Raw genomic sequence first — 19,736 nt, forward strand, 5'->3', positions numbered from 1 at the left:
CCAATATAAGGTGCAATAAACCACAAAGGTCAGGTCAGGTCAGGAAGCTTGGCCTTTGTATGGGCGCTTCCCTGATGTGGTGTTTCGTATCTTCCATGCACATTAAGTTCTTCCGCTGACTTTCTTTCTTCTTCCACATTTCATGCCATATTTCCTTCTTCTATTGTGACCTTAGGTGCTCAAAAAGTAATGGTCCTATAATATTTTCAAGATAATTATCTACATTTATACTTGACAAGAGCTCAAGGAATCCTAACCAATGATTTTTTTTTTTCCACATTTCACACACTATTTTCCTTGTGTCCTTAAATTGTCAAAAAGTAATAATTTTCAAGATAATTGGATTTACACTTTACAACGACCAGAGGAATCCTAACCAATTTTTTTTTTTTTTTTTTACCCACATTTTATACACGTTTTCCTTCCTCTCTTGTGTCCTGATTGATTGATACATTTATTGTTGAATTAATGAATAATTACAACAAAGGAGGAGGATGGGCCTTGCCACCCACCCCCTGGGCAAAGACTTAAGGTTAAAGTATCACAGAAATAACTCTGGAAAGCATACACAACAAGAATACAAGTATTTCAATAAATTTCACACCTCATTGCCTAAACATCCTACAATCTGGGAGCAAACTGAGGATATTCCCTGAGTATTTCCCTGAGGGTGGCAGAGTCTAGGAGATGGTCAATGAGGCTGTACAAGTCATGCTGACCTCGTGTCCTTATAACGTCAAAAATTAATGTCCTATATTTTCAAGATAACTGTATTTACACTTTACAATGACCACAGGAATCATAACCAATTACTTTTCTCTTCTTCCACATTTCATATATCATTTCCTTCCTCTCTTGTATTAAATGGTCAAAAAGTAAAGGCCTACAATACTTCCAAGACATTTACACTTTACAACGGCACAAGGCATCCTAACCAAAACAAACCTCAAATTATCACGTATCTTTATGAATATTATCTTTAACTCCTATTTATATGCCATATTGGTGTTGAAACTTAATGATACCTAGAATACGAGTCGAGTGAACATCTGGGAGCAATTTTCATCCACTTGTGTTGTTATTAAGAGAAGATATCAAGGAAAAGGAAAAGCAATGAGTGAAGGAAGGGCTGGCGATGACATGCAAGGTAACACATGACTCCAGTAGTGGCTGTAGGATTGAATGCCTCTGTATTGGCTTCTACTTTTGAGTATATTTCTTGTTCTTCTTCCTGTATTTATCTGTTCTTAATGTATGTTCTTGTGTCTTTCTAAATTATGATTATATTTATTTTTTTCTATTTCTTCCATTAAGGGGTAACTTATCCTGAGGTCTTTTCCTTCTCGTTGTATTGTTTTTTCTAAGTTTTGGTCTACAAAATTAAGGGATCACCAATTCAGTTGATGAGCTTAATGAATCTAAACCTAAAGCATCTTCTTTAAGTGTTATTCGAAGTTAGAGTTCAGGTTTTTACTGTGTTAATATTACTTTTCAGTGCATGGCCCTATAAATCCTAAATGCCTATGGTGATACGGTAAAAGGGTCAAAATCTCCAGAAATCAAGTCAGATCTCCAGAATTCGAGCCAAATATCCAGAAATTTTGTAAAAAAAAAAAATCTCCAGAAATAGGCAGTCCGATCTCCGAAAACCGAGTCAGAGCTCCAGAAAGCAAGTAAAACCTTCATAAATTGGCAGGCAAATTCTCAGAAATGGAGTTAAATCTCCAGAAAGTAAAATTTTTGGAAACTGATTGTAAAATCTTCAGAAATCATGTAAAAATGTCAGAAACCTAGTGAAATCTTCAGAAATTGAGTAAATCTTAAAAAAATTATCAAATCTCCAGAAACAGCTAATCTCCAGAAATCACCAAATCTCCAGAAATTGAGTAAATCTCCAGAAATCATCAAATCTCCAGAAATTAAGTAAATCTCCAGAAATCATCAAATCTCCAGAAATTGAGCAAATCTCCAGAAATCATCAAATCTCCAGAAATTGAGTAAATCTCCAGAAATCGATAGGCAAATCTCTAGAGATCAATAGACAAATCTCCCGAAATTGTTAGTCAAACCAATATTCTCGTACCAGTTATTTAGATCATATTAAATATTAAACCCACAACTTTTCTTCCCTACAGATAGAAGCCAGTGGTCCAGGGAGAAGTTACTTGAGGAACTCCAGAAGAAGGAAGAGGAGAACCAGAATCTAAAATCACAACTACACCAACAACAGACTCTCACCTACTCACCAATCCTTAGTGGTGACATCCTGAACCACCAGCTGCAGGCCATTGGGGAAGAACCTCTCACCCATGCTCAAGTTGCTAGGTATTCACGGCAACTCATTCTACCAGAGTTTGGCCCCAGAGGACAGAGGACATTATCAGCAGCATCTATTCTCATTGTTGGGTGTGGCGGCCTGGGGTGTCCTGCGGCGATATACTTAGCTGCTGCTGGTGTGGGACGACTTGGCTTGATTGATTATGACTTGGTAGAGCTGAACAATCTCCACAGACAGGTCCTGCACACAGAGGCAAGGGTTGGCACATCTAAGGCACTCTCCATCGCCCAGTCCATCCAGGCACTGAACAGCGAAGTGAAGGTGGTGCCATATGAGGTTTCCTTCACTAGCAGCGTGGCTCTGGCGGTGATTAGGCAGTATGATGTGGTGTTAGACTGCACGGATAATGTAGCCACTCGGTACCTATTGAATGACGCCTGTGTCCTGGCCGACAAACCCCTCGTCTCTGGCTCTGCTCTGAGGTTTGAAGGTCAGCTGACTGTCTACCATCACCAGGGAGGACCTTGTTTCCGCTGCATTCACCCTAAGCCTCCACCTCCCGAGACTGTGACAAATTGTTCTGATGGAGGTGTGCTGGGGGCAGTGCCTGGTGTCATTGGGTGCATGCAGGCACTAGAAGCCATCAAAATTATAACTAATGTAGGAACTTCTTTGTCACAGAAACTACTCTTGTTTGATGGTCTTCGTGGAACTTTCCTCACCGTCAAACTGCGAGGCATGAAAAGCACTTGTGAGATCTGTGGGGAGACACCGTCCATAAAGCAGCTGATTGATTATGAACAGTTTTGTGGAGCTGCAGCAACAGACAAGGACAAGGGTGTGATGCTGCTGGACAGAAACAAAAGGCTAACAGTTGAGGAGTACAGAACCTTAATGGAGGCAAACAAATCACATGTACTAATAGATGTAAGACTGCCTGTTGAGTTAGAAATATGTTCCCTACCTAACTGTATTAACATTCCTCTGAAAGACATAGACAAAGAAAAGAGTAGAAGTCTCATCCAAAATAAACTCTCAGATTTAGGAACAAAGAGTGTCATCTGTGTTTGCCGAAGGGGAAATGACTCTCAGGTAGCCGTGAGGCAGCTGGAGGCATCCTTGTCCCAGCCAGAATACCAAGTCAGGGACATTATTGGTGGGTTGACAGCCTGGGCTCATAAGATAGACAAATCAATGCCTGTATATTGATTTTCTCAGTAAGACAGCAGTGTGATAAATTGCTTACAAGGCTTTCAGGAGTATAAATCAGCTACCTAATTGGTTTATGCACAGATGTTATTATATTACAACTTATTAATCAATGATTGTTGAACTTGTCAAGTACTTTAGTTTATGTACAGCATGATTCTATTGATTAATTTTTCCCATCTGTTTATCCATGCACTGTATGATGGCACTCTAGGGACTCTCCTAAAGGGAACAGTAATGGAAGGGTTCCACGGGCAGCAGCTGACTGACTCTTAGAGGAAGTGCCATCTAACAAAAGATTCCTCCACACACTCTCAGAACTTAACATATCAATCATACAACTCATCTGAAGTCCAAGTTTGTAGTGAATAGTATGATTTCTATATGAGAGTAACTATTTTTGACATTCCTCAAGTTTAGGATATGAAAGATACGTTTCCATATTGATTCCACTACGGCAAGGTCTCACTGTTGCCATGGTCCTCACTTTTGGCAGGGAATAGGGTGGAAATATGGCTTTGGGGACCCATCACTGGAGAATGAGTAGGACTACTAAAACATGAACATAAAGATTCTTGCACCATGTATTATCCAAGGTAGGCTGTGATCAAAGTCTGTTTATATTATGATAAGAATAAGTTCTGAACACATATTTCATTAAACATTTACCAGTATTGACTTGTGCTTCATTTACTTTTTAAACTGATACTTATACATTTCTTACAGTGCTTTCGCTACCCCTCACTTTTTCAATTTTACTACAATGTTTTGAGGACTTACTTGCATAGGCTCCTGTTCTGATCAGAAAGGGAAAGTTTTTACCTCCTAGATACACCTTATTTACTTGATCAGCCAAGCCAACATTTGCAGGTGTAAAGGGATCGTCTTTAGATGTCCACACTCCCTTCCCTGAGACAATACTGGCAAATACATAACCGGTCATGAATGCATCGTAGCCAGCGCGGTGACCATTGGTACTGCGAAGGCTCTGAGGCTCAATCTGCTCTGGCACAACACCATTCAAGTCTTTGCTGACCTGTTCAGCCTCCTTTGTTTCCTTCGAACTCAAATGACTCTTTTTTGCAGGAGGAACATTGTCAGAGAATGATTTTCTTTTCTGGGACTTCCCCTCTTCTAATTTCTTGGTAAAGTTTTCAATGACATGAACCAGAGAACCTTTTTTATAACCAGCATACTTGGAGTCTCCGTGCTTCTTAGCTCCTTGTATCTGGATCTCCTTCACCACTCTGTTGATGTTGTGGCTCTGGGAACACCTAACATCATTGCAAAACCCATGGAACTGAAAGAAAAAGGGAATAACATGTAAAATCTATTTTCTGCTATTTTTGTGCCTCATTTCCATACTTATCAAAAGCTGCACTGGAAGGCTTAGACATTTGAGTATTTTCAAGATTCTAGTGATAGTACAACAAAGATATAATTTATGGGAAATATATGAACACTAATCTGATCAATAATGTGGACTTTGAATACATAGTCTAAGAAAGTTCAGGGCAAGCAATAAAAGATAAAATGTTGGAGCTCACAGCGTAGTTCTGACAGAGGTCCCGTTTGTCAGTATCTTCATCCACTTTGTAGGAGAAAATCTGGAGGTAAGAGTACCAGTCAATGTTGGGAGCATGCCTAGGGTATGGTGGAAAGCGTAACCGTACATGCCACTGTCCATTCCTCTGGCGACTATTATTCCTCAGCTGCCTGTGGGTGGAAGATGAACAGATGGTAAGTGGCACTCACTTCAAACTTCTATGTAGCACTCAGATATAGTTAATCCCATTTCAAACTAATCATTTCAAGCTTGCGAAGAAATATCTATAATATAAGTAATGGTAGTTATTATATTTCCAAGTATCTCAAAACAGTCTTTTCCAACACTACTGAGTGAATAAAGGTTTAAGTAACAGCATCAGCCAATCCTTCCAAATAACTGCTAAGTTTAAGTATGCAGGACTCACATCTTTTTGAACAGGTATTCTAGGTAACTTGCAGGAACAGCTTGGTGGAACTCAGCAAGGTACTTTGTGTCATAAACTCCCGCTGGAAAAAGGTCATCAAGGTCTGCTGCAAAGGTGTCATTCTTCTTGGGAAGGTCACAGTAAAAGGATTGGTAGAGGAAGATGAGATCTATCAAGCCATTATGTACAATGAGAGGCTTTCTGTATTCTAGCAGCTTTGTGAAGAGATTTCGTACACTCAGCGATTTGTCATTCTGGAAAGATGTTAAGCTGTTTACTACTATATCATACAGTTATTGGTCAGTAGTCTTATTGAAGAAAAATGTCTATCAATGGCCATACTTCCCATACCTTGCGATCACAGCCTTTGTAGTAGAGTATTCCCTTGGCATACAGCTTGTTGAAGTCAAAGCCATGGTTGTGCAGGAACTTGAGGGAATCACACTCCACGGTGAAGGGATCGGAGCACATGGTGAGCACGTTGAAGGTCTGCACCATGTAGTCATGACTGCGGATTTGTTCTTCACCTGCAAAGAATAACAAAAATGTAAGTTATGTTTTTTTGCCCATTCTCACTGCTTTTCTCTTTCCAGGAGAATCAAAATTTAGTACTCTTATACAAAATTCACTTGTTTACATTCACACATTCAAATTGAGTTAAAATGACACAAACTCTTTCTTACTTACCTTTCTCATCCTGCATATCAATACTGCTCACAGAGTTACAGGAAAAGCAAGATATTCCCAGGGCAACAATAGCATAGTTCCGAGCCACCTCTGCCATGTTCTGGTACCGCACATCAAGTTCAAAGCTTTTGATCTTGCTTCTGTTCCCAAGGCCAGACAGCTCCTGGAACAGTGAGACAAATAGATAATTGCTGCAACAGCTGCAGTGACACATATCCCTCCTCATCATGCCCAAAAAAGGTTACTGACACTGCAGTAAGCAATAATTTTCTAGGCAGGAGGCAACAATGATCCTTAAAACTTTAGTGAAATATGTCAAACAATGATGTATACAAGACATTACAAAAAGTGAAATACTATGGATAAATTTGGATATTATGCAGTAAGTTTAAAGATAATTAATAAGGCTATCCATGCACTACCATCACTGCTATTCATCCACTACTGTCACTTGTAACACTGGACAATATGAAGCTATAACAAGACTCAGGAAAGCGTCCTTCACTCACACAGTCCATGGCCACGAAGGTCGCGTCCCTCAAGGCCCGTGACAGACAGGGCCACACCTGAGCCAGGTTGTCCCCGGTCACCTCAATTATGGGCAGCTTCTCCTCCATCCCGACACAGTGATTGGCCTGAACTGGAGGGTCAGGGAGGATGATGAGACTTAAAAGGGATGATGGAGTGACGAGACCGCTTGGTGACTGACACTACTTGCTGCCGAGGTTGTTCCCGCTGCTGTCTGCTGTGTGTGTTGGCGGTGTTTTGACTCCTTTACAGCTGCCGTACCTCCCTTACCGAGCTGCAGGGGAAATAATCACCCTCCGTTCACCACCACCTCCATTGCCTCTGGGCCTTGGTGTTGAAGGGCTGAGAAAACATGCTTGGTGATTCCCTAAACTGTCCACTCGCGCTCAAAACGTAAACACATGAAGTCACCAATACTCACTACTAAATTATATTACTAGTCTTCATCTCACTAGTTAGTGAATGCATGAATTCCAAAATAACAGGATAGCTAAAGGGACGCAAACTATTACTAGCAGATAGACAATCAAATAATAAATCATCGTATTAAGGAAGGGATTCACTATATAAAATTCAACAAATTCAACCCGTCAATTTCCCAGACCGAGACCGCGGAGCCTAGTGTTATGGCGGCGTGGTGAGCCAGGACGCCAGCACACCATTAACATCAATTACTTCCTTTCCCTTCTCTGGAGTGGCCTGTAAGGTAGAGTATAGGCTTAATACCACTTAATATATCAGAAAACACCACAGTATGATACCTAACTCCAGTACATAATGAGGTAGAGGAAGAGAATGGTATGTGTGTGTTTGCTGGACATACGAGGGCAGATTAGAGGCGAATTTGGATTAGCAAAGACCATTTACAGGTAGAGGGTAATGTTACAGCGATGGAGTCACGTGTATAGGGAAAATAAGGGATTTAGGGATTAATATGTCCTGGAAATCGTTACTTTTACTGTGTGGGTGCCGGGTGGGGCTGGTTCTGGTCCCTCCCTCCAATAAATTAATATAAAGCGTGGGTAACCCCTCACTAAACAGCATATTGAGGCATGTAATTGATCTTAATCCATTTTGTATTTTGTAGCTCGGAAAAGAACAAGATATGGGAATTGATGTTAAAGATAGAGGTAAATTTTCAGTAAACTGTTACTTTATGTTGTAGCTTGGAAAAAAAAAAAAAAATAGATAGAGAAAGACAGAGATAATATGATGGATATATCTGTGTTGTTTTGTTATAGATGTAAAAATATGTTTAGAAAATTCATTTATGAATAGAGTTAAACAAACAATGGAATAAGAGTAAGGAAAAGCAAAATAAAATAAAAAAAGATAAAGTAGCAAATAGAATATAGAATAACAAGAAAATGTAAAAGGAAAATAAATTAAGAACTTACCTAAACACAGGCAGCTTTGTTAGACTCCAATTAGCATAGACATGTATACAATTGTTGCCATTTCAGAGGCAGAGAGCAGCGGCAAGATGTCTATGTCAGGGGCCGAGTACCTTGCCTCCATCTATGGCACAGAGAAGGACAAGGTGAACTGCTCCTTCTACATCAAGACTGGAGCATGCCGGCACAGTGAGAGATGCTCCAGGAAGCACAACAAGCCACAGTACAGGTAATAGACACTTGTACAGCATTATATTGACTTGGTAGACCCTGGAACTCCCTGTCTGCTTCTGTATTTCCACTTTCCTATGACCTGAATTCATTCAAGACGGAGGTTTCAAGACATACCATTCTTTTGTCTAACTCTCTCAGATTTACTTGGGGATTGGCATTTAAGTGGGCCTTTTTGTTTAATTGTTTTTTGTTACCTTGGCCATATTTCCCTTCTTACATAAAAAAGAGGAGTCATGAATTACAAAGCACATTACATCAGCATACTATTGACCTGGAAATAAGTACCATGAAATTAAAATTACCTTGACAGTAGAAAATTATCACCATCTCCATTCCCTCAACAGTCAAACAGTGGTGATGCAGAACATGTACGTGAGTCAGCAGAACTCAGCCAAGTCAGCGGACGGCTCCCACCTGGCCAACATGAGTGACCACGAGATCCAGGAGCAGTTTGAGTATTTCTTTGAGGACGTGTTCTTTGAGTGTGAGGACAAGTACGGCGAGATTGAGGAGATGTGCGTCTGTGACAACCAGTGTGACCACCTGCGAGGGAACGTCTACATCAAGTTCCGACGCGAGGAGGATGCTGTCAAGGCCGCCGAGGATCTCAACAACCGCTGGTACATGTTCCGCCCCATCTACTGTGACCTCTGTCCCGTCGCCGACTTCCGAGAGGCCTGCTGCCGCCAGTTTGAGATGGGGCAGTGTGGCAAGGGGGGATTCTGCAACTTCTGGCATGTCAAGCCCATCTCACACCACCTCAAGAACCTGCTAGCACGTTCCTCCCGCTCCCGCTACCGTCACCGCACTCGATCCCGTTCCAGGTCCAGGGAGAGGTACACTGAAAAGTATGAAGGCAAGCACGAGGGCAAGCACCGCCGCAGGTCCCGCTCTCGTTCCAGGGACAGGGACCGCCGTGACCGCAGGGGACGGTACTGAGGAACGGCCTAGCAGGACTTGTCTGGTGCCAGCAGGAGCCAGTGGTGAGACAACCACACTCGGGTACTGGCTGGGTGTGCTTGGAGAATGTAAAGTGACTTATATGCATCTAATCAATGACATTTTCCTTCATAATATTTCATGATAATGTCTCCATTATTCAAGGCATACCTAGTGATTTTTTTCTGTTGTTTTGAGCAGATCATGGAGTATGCTAGAATAGGCAATCATACTTTTGTGTAGACACAAAGTATTTTTTGTTAAGGCCTTTCAAGGTAAAGTGGAAGAAATCTTGTGACAGCACAATATTTTACAAGTTCATATAAAATTTACTTGCAGGTTTTGAGTTTCATTAGGTGAGCTAGATAAGTTATCTAAGGAGTGTCAGTGCCTACAGAAGCAGAAATTTGATGGTGTGATTTTGCTCTTAGTTATATTCACACATAGTATGTAGTAACAGATAGAAAGTAAAGATCTTAGACTAAACTGGGAAGTCAAAACCTACTGTGACACAGTGACACTGTGCTTGGGATTTATATTCCGCTGACTTCCATTCGGTATTGCATGCTTACTTCAGTTCAAAGTTTTGTTGAATTGAGTCAGTATCACTGAAATATTGTTGCTAAAATGTCATTTGTATTTCTATTTTTTTCGTACTTTACTGTAGTAATTGTCTTTTCTAAATGTAGGGTTTAATTCCATGTGCATTTTTGTAACAGCAGAGTAAAGTACTATAAAAACATACTGCTGAATGTAAGAACATCAACCAATCCCTTGAAAGTTTGAGAAGTAAGTGACAGCTTGTGTAATGTTGTTCAGTATTACCCAAGCATTGCTGGTATGAATGACACCTCTGCTGTATATGCCAAACTGCAAAGTGGGTTAAGGAACATTGTGCATATATATACATAAGTACAAATTTTTGTGTACATGAATCTGCCATTCACGAACATGCTGCTTGATGTAACCAGACATACCAAGTGAAAAATATATGTTGTCACCTTTAGAAAACACTTTATTAATTTTCTTCCTTTTTAGCATTGATAAGAATTGTACATTTTGTCAGTTTTCTCTCCCCATCACAAAGAATACTAACACAAAGTGCCCTGTGTCTTGAGGCTGGCTGAGAACTCCACCACATTCTTCACCTTACTTTTTTGCTGTTAAATAGAAATACTATACAATTTTCATCACATCTTACATGTCACTAAAATTTTAAGTTCCAAAGGTAGAATTATTAATTAGCATTACAATTCATTACTATCTTCAAGTAGAACTAAATTGTTAGTTCACATACTGAAGTGCACACCAATATTTTTCTTTATAAAACTACATTACAAAGTGAATATACGTATATACATCCCTGAAGATTTTAATATACACTCCATACAAAAGTCACAGTGAAGGTTGGCTATGGTGTAAAGTGTCTATGAGTATGAAATAGCATAACTCACTTTTGTTTCTTGCTGGAGTAATACTGGTGGTCTGAGTGGTACCGCTGACTGGTCTGGTACTTCTGGTCCCTGCTGCTGGAATGATACTGGTGGTCATTGTGGTGGTGCTGCGTTGTGGGGGGTGTCTGCTGCAGTGGCTTGGTGCGGTCACTGCTGTGGTACTGGTGGTCGCTGTGATGGTGCTGCTGCTGCTGCTGCTGTTGTTGTTGCTGCTTACTGGTGCGGTCACTGTTATGGTACTGGTGGTCGCTGTGGTGATGCTTGTGTCCTGTGCTGTGGTACTGGTGATCACTGGGAAGCTGTGTCTCACTGGTTTGGAGATCTGTGCTGTACCGCTGTGAGGAGGAGTGATGGCGTTGCTGTGACTGCTGCTGTTTCTTCTGTTTGTGCTGTGTAGTGGTGGTGGCATTAGCAGCGGTGTTACTGGTGGTGTTGGTTCGTTGATACTTTGTACTGTTGGTGTGGTACTGGTGGTCATTCTGGTGGTACTGCTGGGACTGTTGGAGCTTCTCTGCCAGTTCATGGTCGTAGGTGGAGTGCAGCATCAGTCCCAGCACTCCAGCACGGTTAGTCATCGCTTGCCTCACTGTACGCTCCTGTTCCAGTAACTCATCTAATTTGAGCCACTGCAAGGAAACAAGCAGCCTCTTACCTCCCTTTCATCAATAAACCTTCTTTGTGACATTCGAGTAAGGTGACAATTCAGAGGATAAAAGATGTGTCACTGGGATACAAAGGAAAGTAAAAGCCAAGACTCAGTGAGGTGAAGGGAATAAGGGAGTAAGGCAGTTAATGAGGTAAAAATATAGAAAGTCTATGTTATGTATCATCTAGTTGTGTGGATGATAAGCTTACCTGTCTGACTCTCTCCATGTCTATCTCAGCCCTCCGCAGCTTTTCCCAACAGTAGTGACGCAAACATTTCTTTTTGGGCGCCAGACATATTTCTCCCGTCACGTTAAACACATTGGAGGTCAGAGGAGCTCCACACACCTGGAAAAGATATGTTATAGTTTTAATCCATTATTCTAACCTGAGGAGACACATATATGACAATCACTTCTATAAAGGATTATCACTCCTGCCTCTTCTGAAGAATTGCCACACAAGAATTCAATGGCACAGATTTCTATATAACAACAACAAAAATATATAGTCATGTGTTATAAGAATTGCACAGCTCAAGTCTATCTTTGATTCTAAATGTGTTTGATTAATAGTTTCAAATACAAAATCTTCAAACTAAGTAAGTCTTGATAGTTTCAAATACAAAATCTTCAAGCTAAATAAAAGTCTAGCTGTTTTTCAAGATCAGTGGCACAGTGAGAGATGATTGTGATAGAAAATGTATGGTCTCACCTCATGATCCTTGACCAGTGGTGCCTTGGTGTGTTCAGGACACATCACCCTCAGCCTTTTGCAATATGTGAGGGTGCTGGAGTTGTAGAAGTCACAGAACATGTTGTTGCCCTCTATCCTTGTCTTGAACATGGAGCCAAAGGTGGTCTGACTCTCCAGCTGAGATAAAAGATCAACACAGATTAATTAAGAGCAACAATTGTGTACAGGAAACAAACAATTCAATCTCCTCAGTACCTGGATGCATTTTCATATTCATTCTGGTTAATATTTTGAAATTTTATAGAGCTTCAAAAACCTATGTTGGGATTAAAATAGCAAAGACTCTAGCTATTATTTTCTTGATCTCCACAGACCTTTCCTAATGCAAATAAAATTGTCTAATCACACCCAAAAATCAAGGTAAAAATGCATCTCAGTATTGAAGAGGTTAAACAGACATAAGGAACTCGGATTACCTTATTAAAGCAGTTTTCCATGTGTCTAACTGCTCTCCTGGCCTGAACTTCATGTCCACAAGTAACACAGTAGATGTAGATGCTGTCCACGCCCTCCTCCTCTCCCCCATCATCAGCCTTGGGGTCAATACTGGCTCTCCTTCCCCGCTCAACTAAACGGTCTAACTCCTGGAATAAAAAGAAAAAAAAAATTGTTCACTGACTGATTTCAAGCAACACAGGAGACACATCGTGCAGTTCTATAGCACAAAAATGTTATGGATATCTAACAAGCTTTACTTCTATAACACTGAGGTAACAAGCCACCATAAAGGGCTATAAGAATGCTATTCAGAAGTGTTTCCAAGGTACATCATCATTATTTTCCACTACAGGATTAAATGATGTGTTTTAATCATATCCTGTATTGACATAATGAGATGCTATTTCATGTTCTCCATTACAGGATTAGATGTTGTTTTTGCGTGATATCATCCTGTATCAACATGAGATTCCTTAAGAAGCACAACTCACAAGGTGCCGCTGGTCTAGTTGCTGCAGCACCTCCCTCGCCTCTAACTGCTGCCGCCTGATCTTCTCCAGTTGCCTGATGTCCTTTGTCTCCGCCACACACTCACTCATCTTCCACTCCTGAATGCGCTGCGGCAATACCTGCAGGAAAGGAAGGTCATTCACTCTACAAGAAAGGAAACGAAATGAAGCCATGAAAAAGAGACACATCCAAGTCACTCCCCCAACATAATGAAGTAATGAATTCTAAATTTGAAAAGTCAGCTTATGAAAAAAGGAGACATATCCAATTCACTGCCCAACAAAATGTAGTAATGAGTTCCAAGTTTGAGAAGTCAGCCTATGAAAAAAGAGAGACATTTCAAAGTTGATGCCCAAAAAAACAAACTTACAGAATAGATCCTTGCTTCAGCCAGCTTGAGGCCACACTCATCACAGCAGTACTTGCTGCTGGGACGTGCCAGCCTGGTGCACTGCGGCCCAAAGCACTGCCGGGTGATGACCTGGTCTGCCCGCATGAAGCCGCTGTCTGATTCACTGTCAGAAGTGTCTGATTCGTGGCGGTTCTTTCGTTTCCGCATTCCTTGTGCCTGTTCTTTTTTCTGCAGGATAACAAACACTTTTAATCTGCTAAATTCTGGCCCCCTGTATAGAACTAATAATAAATTATTCATCTTAAAATATTATCAACACTTCAAACAGAATCATGTAGAAAATGTTAACCATTTTCATGATTTAACCTAAAACAAAGAGAAATGCTGCACTTACTTTCCGATTAAACGACTTGACTTCCTTCTCTTTGGTTTTGGTGGTCTCAACAATCACTGGTTCCTTTGTGTACTTCTTGTTGAACTCAAACATTTCCTCCTCGCTGTGTTCGTTGCGGTCCTTGAGCACGGTGGGGTAGTCCTCCTTCACAATGAGTGGGGGCTGTGATGGGGGCTTGGGGGGCTTGTCTGTCTCATGCTCCCGGTGCTTCTTGGGACTGTTGCTGCTGGTCTTGTTGGGTCTCTGGGCGAGCTGCACCTGGAGGAGTCACAGAGGAAGGCTGGTCACTACTGAAGCTCCACTTATATATGTTTGATTCATTATCTTTCCAAGGCTAAAGAATAAATTAGTCCTTTTGTCTTACTCTTCAATTGTAGAATTCACACTTTATTTTTAAATGTAAGAGGGGAAATCTGGCCAAAGGCAATGAAAATGATTCAGCAAAAAGGCCCACTTAATTGCCAGTTCCCCAGCAGGTCCAAGAGAGTTAGCCAAAGAAATGAGATTAAATATCATGAAACGTCCCTCTTAAAGGAGTTCAGGCCACAGGAAGGTGGAAAGGAGGAAATAATGCACTCCACACTCTGGCTTACAAAGTTATGGCATTGTCTCTTCTTGCACTTCTGACGCAGCTTGTGAGGGCCTCCAAACTTAGCCATGTCCTTGCAGTTCTCACAGCGCCCACAGTCCTCGCGCTGGTAACATGCCTCACATGCTCCACATCGCTGACTGCTGCTGCTGCTGCTACTTTTACTACCACCACTGCTGCTACTCTTACTCTTGGAGGCTGGAAAGTAAGCAATAATTAATTAATGGAACTCAAAAACTCATATGACACAAGTTAATCTCACTTTTCAATATCACTCTTACAAAGTTCCCACTAGAAATCTTTGGAATAACTTACCAGAATGTTTGTCATACTTATATTTCTCCTTATCTCTCTTTTCCTTGTCTCTCCTCTCCTTGTCCTTGCGTTCCCTGTCCTTCCTCTCCTTGTCCTTATGGTGCTTGCTGTCACTGTGGTCGTGGTGGTGGGGCTTCTTCTGTTTGTATTTGATCTCCAGGGTGGGTTCCTTTAGTCTGCATCTCTGGGTGTGCCATTAATAGAGAAGTCAGTAATGTCTCCCTTTAATCTCTTGAGTATCATGATGCATTTTATATTCATTCTGTTTATTATTTAATGATTTTATACACCTTCAGAAACTTATGTAGGGGATTAAAATGGTGAAGACTGTAGCCATTAATCTTCTGACCTTCATAGACCCTTGCTAGTGTCACTAAAATAGTCTCATCGTACATAAATCTCAAGGTATAAATGTGTCCCAGTATTGAAGGAGTTAATCTATAGTACTCTCATTGCATAATTTTCTCAGGTAGATTTTTTTCCTTTAAGTGCAGAAATCTGACCGAGGGCAACAAAGATGACTAAACAAAAAGGCTCACTTATATGTTAGTCCCTGAGCAGGTTTGAGGGAATCAGCCAAAAGAATGGGATAAATGTCTTGAAACCTCCTTAAATAAGTTCAGGTCATACGAAGATGGAAATACAGAAGCAGGTAGGGAGTTCCGAAGTTTACCAGGTTAAAATGAAAACTACAATATAAAAAGTTATTGAGTATGGATAAAAAGACTAAGGATAATTTTTTTACTCCTGCTTCTATCAATCTATTATATGAGCTTCTGTTTGTTAAGTGACTTTACCCAATTAATAAGGAATGGAAAAGTTCAAGGTTGATTTTTCAGTGCATATACTGTTCCTAGTCTTTTGTGGTATTTAATGATTAACTTTTTTTGCAATATAAAAAGAAAATATGTGACTTTGAAAATAAAGCCTCCTAATCGAGTCTAGCTACCAAAACTTTAAGACCCAGTGATGCAACAAGTTAGCTTTATAAACTTCTTAACATACCTGACAAAAGAATTTCCGTATCTTGTTTGCCTCGGACTCAGTGACGTTGATGCAGTCGCCGTGGTACCACTCCTCACACTTGTCACAGCCTCTGTTGGTGACACACACACACACACATCAGATGGTACAAACACAAGGGATATGCAGCAAAATATAATAAACTTAAAGATGAAGACAACACTATAATGATAATGCCTTCTAATATCACTATTAAGCTTATTAGTAATCATACGTCATCTGTTCATCAAAATAACAACTAAGTGTGAGGACAAGGATGAGACTGGAGGGTAAATAACTTGCAATTTAATAACAAACAAGAAATCTTGAAAGGATAAAGAGAAAAAAGAGGAATTTCGATGTTCCACAAAGGAGAGAGGAAAAATGAGATAAAGGCATGAGTAAAAAATAAAGAGTAGTGTCGACTGGGGAAAATCGGACCGTCCAACGAACCGGTACAATTCGGACCGCCTCATTCTTATTTACAATATATTCATATATAAATTTCTTTTTGAAGTTTTGAGCATTTCACGATAGAAAGTAACTATTTTCACATTTCTTGTGCAGGTTTGATAAAAAAAAATTGATACAGGAAAGAAATTATAATTATATGACTGAAAGCACTGAATCGTAGCCAAAAAAAAAAAAAATGCGGCAAAGTTTGTTTACCAAATCAGCGGTTTTGGCGAACTTTGTTGTGGTGGTCAGACGCGGCTAACTATCCTCTTCCAAATTGATGATTATAGTGTGTTTTACCTCTACTTTAACATGATTTCATCAGCAATACTTTATTTACCTTCGTTTTCTCACAATTAACACTCACTTTTTGGTTTAATTTAGCCCAGTAAGGAAAATGCAGCCTGGGGAAATCGAACCGGTAGTTTTTAGTGCGCAATTGTTTATATTTTGAAAATATGCATTAATATTTTGCCCTGTGCCATCTTTGGCTTATAAAGGGGATTGCTTAGACTCATTATACACCCAATAATGATTATTAGGATAATAAAGGTAATTTAGGGAAATTTTTAACATAGAAAAATGAATGTGGAAACCAATGAGCAGTATTTTTATACAAAAAATCAGCTCCCTGTTGCTCGCTAGCATGCAGAGTGGGAAGGAAAATTAATGTGACCAGTCTTTTGACACCATGAGCCTATACCCTGTTTTTACTCAGCTGATCCTCTTTCGTCTGCTAGGAGTGCCCATTAGTAATAATATATATATACATATAATCTGCTTATTATATGCTTATGTATCACTTCATAGGGACCTTATAAAAGTACCTTTAACATAACAGTACCTTTCACATTCACATTCAGAATAAATAATCTTCTTACTGAATACAATAACTTCAAGTGTTACACCAAAACATTGGCTAAAGTAGCTAAGTAAATGAGTAGGCTATGTAGTCTATGAGTAACAGTTTTTTGTTCTACACTGTTTCTTGCCATTGATTTTGTTATTTTGAATGTGAAAGGCTCAATGTTTATGAAATAAAACTTTTATTTTTTGAGGAATTATATCCATTTATATATATATATATATATATATATATATATATATATATATATATATATATATATATATATATATATATATATATATATATATTATTTTTTCTTTTCATTTATAAAGGGTGGTTCAAATTACCCCATAGGTGGTTCAGTTTACCCCGGTGGGGGGCTTCATATTACCCCATTTTTTTTATAACTGTGAACCACACTTATTACTTTAAAGCTGAAGAATCTGCTTTGAATGATTTTTTTTTTTTTTTTTTGTTAGTGATTTAAAGGCAATAACTTGCTTATGTTTTCATAAAATTTTTGTAAGTTTATCTTAATAAATGTGGGAACAGTATCAAAGTTTATCAAAACCTGGTCCAAATTACCCTGGTCGAACTAAATAAAAGGAAGAAGTAAACACAATAAATGGAAAATAACACATATATGAATCACAAATAAGAAATCTTGGAAGAATAAAAAGAAAATAATATTGATGTTCCAGGAGAAAAACAACATGAAAAGAAATGGAGAATAGATAAAGGAAGAAAAGAAAGATGCGACTATGACTTTGCAACTTTGTCATCGAATCTAATGGCAACTTTGCAACGATTTCAATTAATGGAAAATAACACAAAATTAAATACAAAATAACAAATCTTGGAAGAATAAAGAGAAAAAAGAAAAACCTTGAAGGAAAGCAACACCACCACCACCACCACTTCACGTACATCATGAACCTGGAGACATCTGAGGTGCGACACACACAGTACACCTGCTCGTCCTTCAGCCCTTCCTCCCGCAGCATTGTGTTCAGCTTACTCTGTCGCTCCGGGAGGTCAAATTGCCGCGCTATCTCAGACTGTAAGAGAATCTGAAGTTATTAGGCTGCTATATGTAATATTATAATAAAACAGTTGAAAATTAAGGAAACTGACTTAAATTATAATAAAAGTTGAAAACTGAGATACAAGAGAGAGTAGAATCATAATAAAACAGTTGAAAATTAAGTCAGCAAAGTATTTATCAAGCCATTAAAGCCATTTCTCTAAGCTAGCTTCCTTTAAATGTAAAAACAGTTGAAAATTAAGGCAACAAAATATTTATCAAGCCATTTCTCTAGGCTAGCTTCCTTTAAATGTGAAAAACAGCTGAAAATTAGGGCAGCAAAGTATTTATCAAACCATTAACAATCATTTCTCTTGGCTAGTTTCCTTTAAACGTGAAAAATAAATCAATAAAGATATAAAAGATATGTTGACGTGAACAGGAACCCTTGTGAATCACTAACGGGATATTTCTAACAAGTAAATGCAGTGAAATGACGTTCTACCTTCATGTTACTTATAAATAAAACATCAACTCGGTAAGATAAAGAGACTTGGATTACACATCTCCACCTCTACATTGACCCATTATTGACCTGACGTACTAAAATTCAAATTCATACTAAAGATACACATGAAATAAGAAAAAAAAGAAAATGACCACTAGAATTTATTCCTCAGTAGTCACCAAATGGATGCTGCTTCTTATCTATACGTCCCATCTTCTTATTTCATGTCCCTTGGTAGTGCATGACTCACACACATCTGCAGGAGTTCACTGTGACCCCCACGTGGTGCTGTGACCTCCCTGTGACCCACCTTAGACATGCTGGCGGCAGTAATGTCAGACGCGCTGCCTGTGTTACCGAGTGTTCTGTTTGTTTACTACAAGGTGAGGTTATTTTCACCGCTTTCTACAATATTTTTATAACTAGCATATATCATTTTTTAAACACTATTTTTCATTGTCTAAAATTTGTACTTACCGGTTTGAGGGAGTTTTGCGATGATAAATGACCCACTACAAGTAATTTAATTTGTCATTGAAAAAAAAGTAAAAGAGCGGGAGTTTTAAAAAGGATTGTAGTAGTAGTAGTAGTAGTAGTAGTAGTAGTAGTAGTAGTAGTAGTAGTAGTAGTAGTAGTAGTAGTAGTAGTAGTAGTAGTAGTAGTAGTAGTAGTAGTAGTAGTAGTAGTAGTAGTAGTAGTAGTAGTAGTAGTAGTAGTAGTAGTAGTAGTAGTAGTAGTAGTAGTAGTAGTAGTAGTAGTAGTAGTAGTAGTAGTAGTAGTAGTAGTAGTAATAGTAGTAGTAGTAGTAGTAGTAGTAGTAGTAGTAGTATTGTCCACATATTATTACTGCTAGACTCATTACCATGATATTAAGCTTCCCTGAATTGAATGGTGTATTTACTTTGCAGCAATTTTTACTTCCACAGCTGCATATATTGAAAAAAAAACCTGCACCAGCCCATTCACAGGTACTTCGATCCTTTGTTGAGTATTACATCTACACCTCTGTCTTTTCTGCTGTAACTTTCATACACTAGTAATATTCTTGACATTCTATCTTGAGGCTCACAACACAAGACAAATCAAGCTACATCTAATCACTGCTAATAAGAGACATCAGTGAGATTATTATTATTATTTTTTTTTTCATGTAAGAGGGGTAATCTGGCCAAGGGCAACAAAAATTAATAAATAAAAAAAGTCT

At 39.2% G+C, this 19,736-nt stretch overlaps 4 protein-coding genes across 6 annotated transcripts; 2 read left to right on the top strand and 2 right to left on the bottom strand.

Moving 5' to 3' along the window:
• The first annotated feature begins 905 nt into the window (after window positions 1-905).
• Window positions 906-4,161, top strand: LOC123507421 (adenylyltransferase and sulfurtransferase MOCS3-like). The gene is made up of 2 exons (XM_045260257.1): window positions 906-1,147; window positions 2,136-4,161. The coding sequence occupies exons 1-2, from the start codon at window positions 1,114-1,116 to the stop codon at window positions 3,485-3,487; spliced, it is 1,386 nt and encodes a 461-aa protein (XP_045116192.1). The 5' UTR covers window positions 906-1,113; the 3' UTR covers window positions 3,488-4,161.
• Window positions 4,054-7,101, bottom strand: LOC123507420 (target of EGR1 protein 1-like). The gene is made up of 6 exons (XM_045260256.1): window positions 6,657-7,101; window positions 6,148-6,310; window positions 5,812-5,987; window positions 5,461-5,714; window positions 5,035-5,203; window positions 4,054-4,787 (listed from the first exon to the last, which is right to left on the bottom strand). The coding sequence occupies exons 1-6, from the start codon at window positions 6,762-6,764 to the stop codon at window positions 4,197-4,199; spliced, it is 1,461 nt and encodes a 486-aa protein (XP_045116191.1). The 5' UTR covers window positions 6,765-7,101; the 3' UTR covers window positions 4,054-4,196.
• A 171-nt stretch (window positions 7,102-7,272) lies between these two features.
• On the top strand, window positions 7,273-10,253 carry LOC123507422 (splicing factor U2AF 35 kDa subunit-like). 2 transcript variants are annotated; one of them, XM_045260258.1, is made up of 3 exons: window positions 7,273-7,381; window positions 8,139-8,298; window positions 8,648-10,253. In XM_045260258.1, the coding sequence occupies exons 2-3, from the start codon at window positions 8,159-8,161 to the stop codon at window positions 9,240-9,242; spliced, it is 735 nt and encodes a 244-aa protein (XP_045116193.1). In that variant the 5' UTR covers window positions 7,273-7,381; window positions 8,139-8,158; the 3' UTR covers window positions 9,243-10,253. The 2 variants fall into 2 exon arrangements, with proteins under 2 accessions (XP_045116193.1, XP_045116194.1); XM_045260259.1 differs by having other exon boundaries at window positions 7,273-7,376.
• On the bottom strand, window positions 10,240-18,920 carry LOC123507419 (CXXC-type zinc finger protein 1-like). 2 transcript variants are annotated; one of them, XM_045260253.1, is made up of 12 exons: window positions 18,843-18,920; window positions 17,928-18,058; window positions 15,701-15,791; window positions 14,696-14,879; window positions 14,385-14,578; window positions 13,792-14,049; window positions 13,416-13,625; window positions 13,027-13,164; window positions 12,514-12,681; window positions 12,056-12,214; window positions 11,552-11,689; window positions 10,240-11,322 (listed from the first exon to the last, which is right to left on the bottom strand). In XM_045260253.1, exons 1-12 carry the CDS (start codon window positions 18,849-18,851, stop codon window positions 10,693-10,695), a joined length of 2,310 nt encoding a protein of 769 aa, XP_045116188.1. In that variant the 5' UTR covers window positions 18,852-18,920; the 3' UTR covers window positions 10,240-10,692. The 2 variants fall into 2 exon arrangements, with proteins under 2 accessions (XP_045116188.1, XP_045116189.1); XM_045260254.1 differs by having other exon boundaries at window positions 18,783-18,848.
• Window positions 18,921-19,736: the final 816 nt, after the last annotated feature.

The sequence above is a fragment of the Portunus trituberculatus genome, chromosome 22 (assembly GCF_017591435.1).
Source record: "Portunus trituberculatus isolate SZX2019 chromosome 22, ASM1759143v1, whole genome shotgun sequence".
Lineage (NCBI taxonomy): Eukaryota > Metazoa > Arthropoda > Malacostraca > Decapoda > Portunidae > Portunus > Portunus trituberculatus.

Excerpts from the sequence above, each read along its gene's own strand:
- LOC123507421 (XM_045260257.1), top strand. The coding sequence starts at position 1,114 with ATGAGTGAAGGAAGGGCTGGCGATGACATGCAAG. Across the intron at positions 1,148-2,135 it reads GGCTGGCGATGACATGCAAG|ATAGAAGCCAGTGGTCCAGG; the intron begins GTAACACATGAC and ends TCTTCCCTACAG.
- LOC123507420 (XM_045260256.1), bottom strand. The coding sequence starts at position 6,764 with ATGGAGGAGAAGCTGCCCATAATTGAGGTGACCGGGGACAACCTGGCT. Across the intron at positions 6,311-6,656 it reads CCTTCGTGGCCATGGACTGT|GAGCTGTCTGGCCTTGGGAA; the intron begins GTGAGTGAAGGA and ends TCACTGTTCCAG. Across the intron at positions 5,988-6,147 it reads TGATATGCAGGATGAGAAAG|GTGAAGAACAAATCCGCAGT; the intron begins GTAAGTAAGAAA and ends TATTCTTTGCAG.
- LOC123507422 (XM_045260258.1), top strand. The coding sequence starts at position 8,159 with ATGTCTATGTCAGGGGCCGAGTACCTTGCCTCCATCTATGGCACAGAG. Across the intron at positions 8,299-8,647 it reads CACAACAAGCCACAGTACAG|TCAAACAGTGGTGATGCAGA; the intron begins GTAATAGACACT and ends TTCCCTCAACAG.
- LOC123507419 (XM_045260253.1), bottom strand. Across the intron at positions 14,579-14,695 it reads TAAGTATGACAAACATTCTG|CCTCCAAGAGTAAGAGTAGC; the intron begins GTAAGTTATTCC and ends CTTACTTTCCAG. Across the intron at positions 13,165-13,415 it reads CTGAAGCAAGGATCTATTCT|GTATTGCCGCAGCGCATTCA; the intron begins GTAAGTTTGTTT and ends CCTTTCCTGCAG.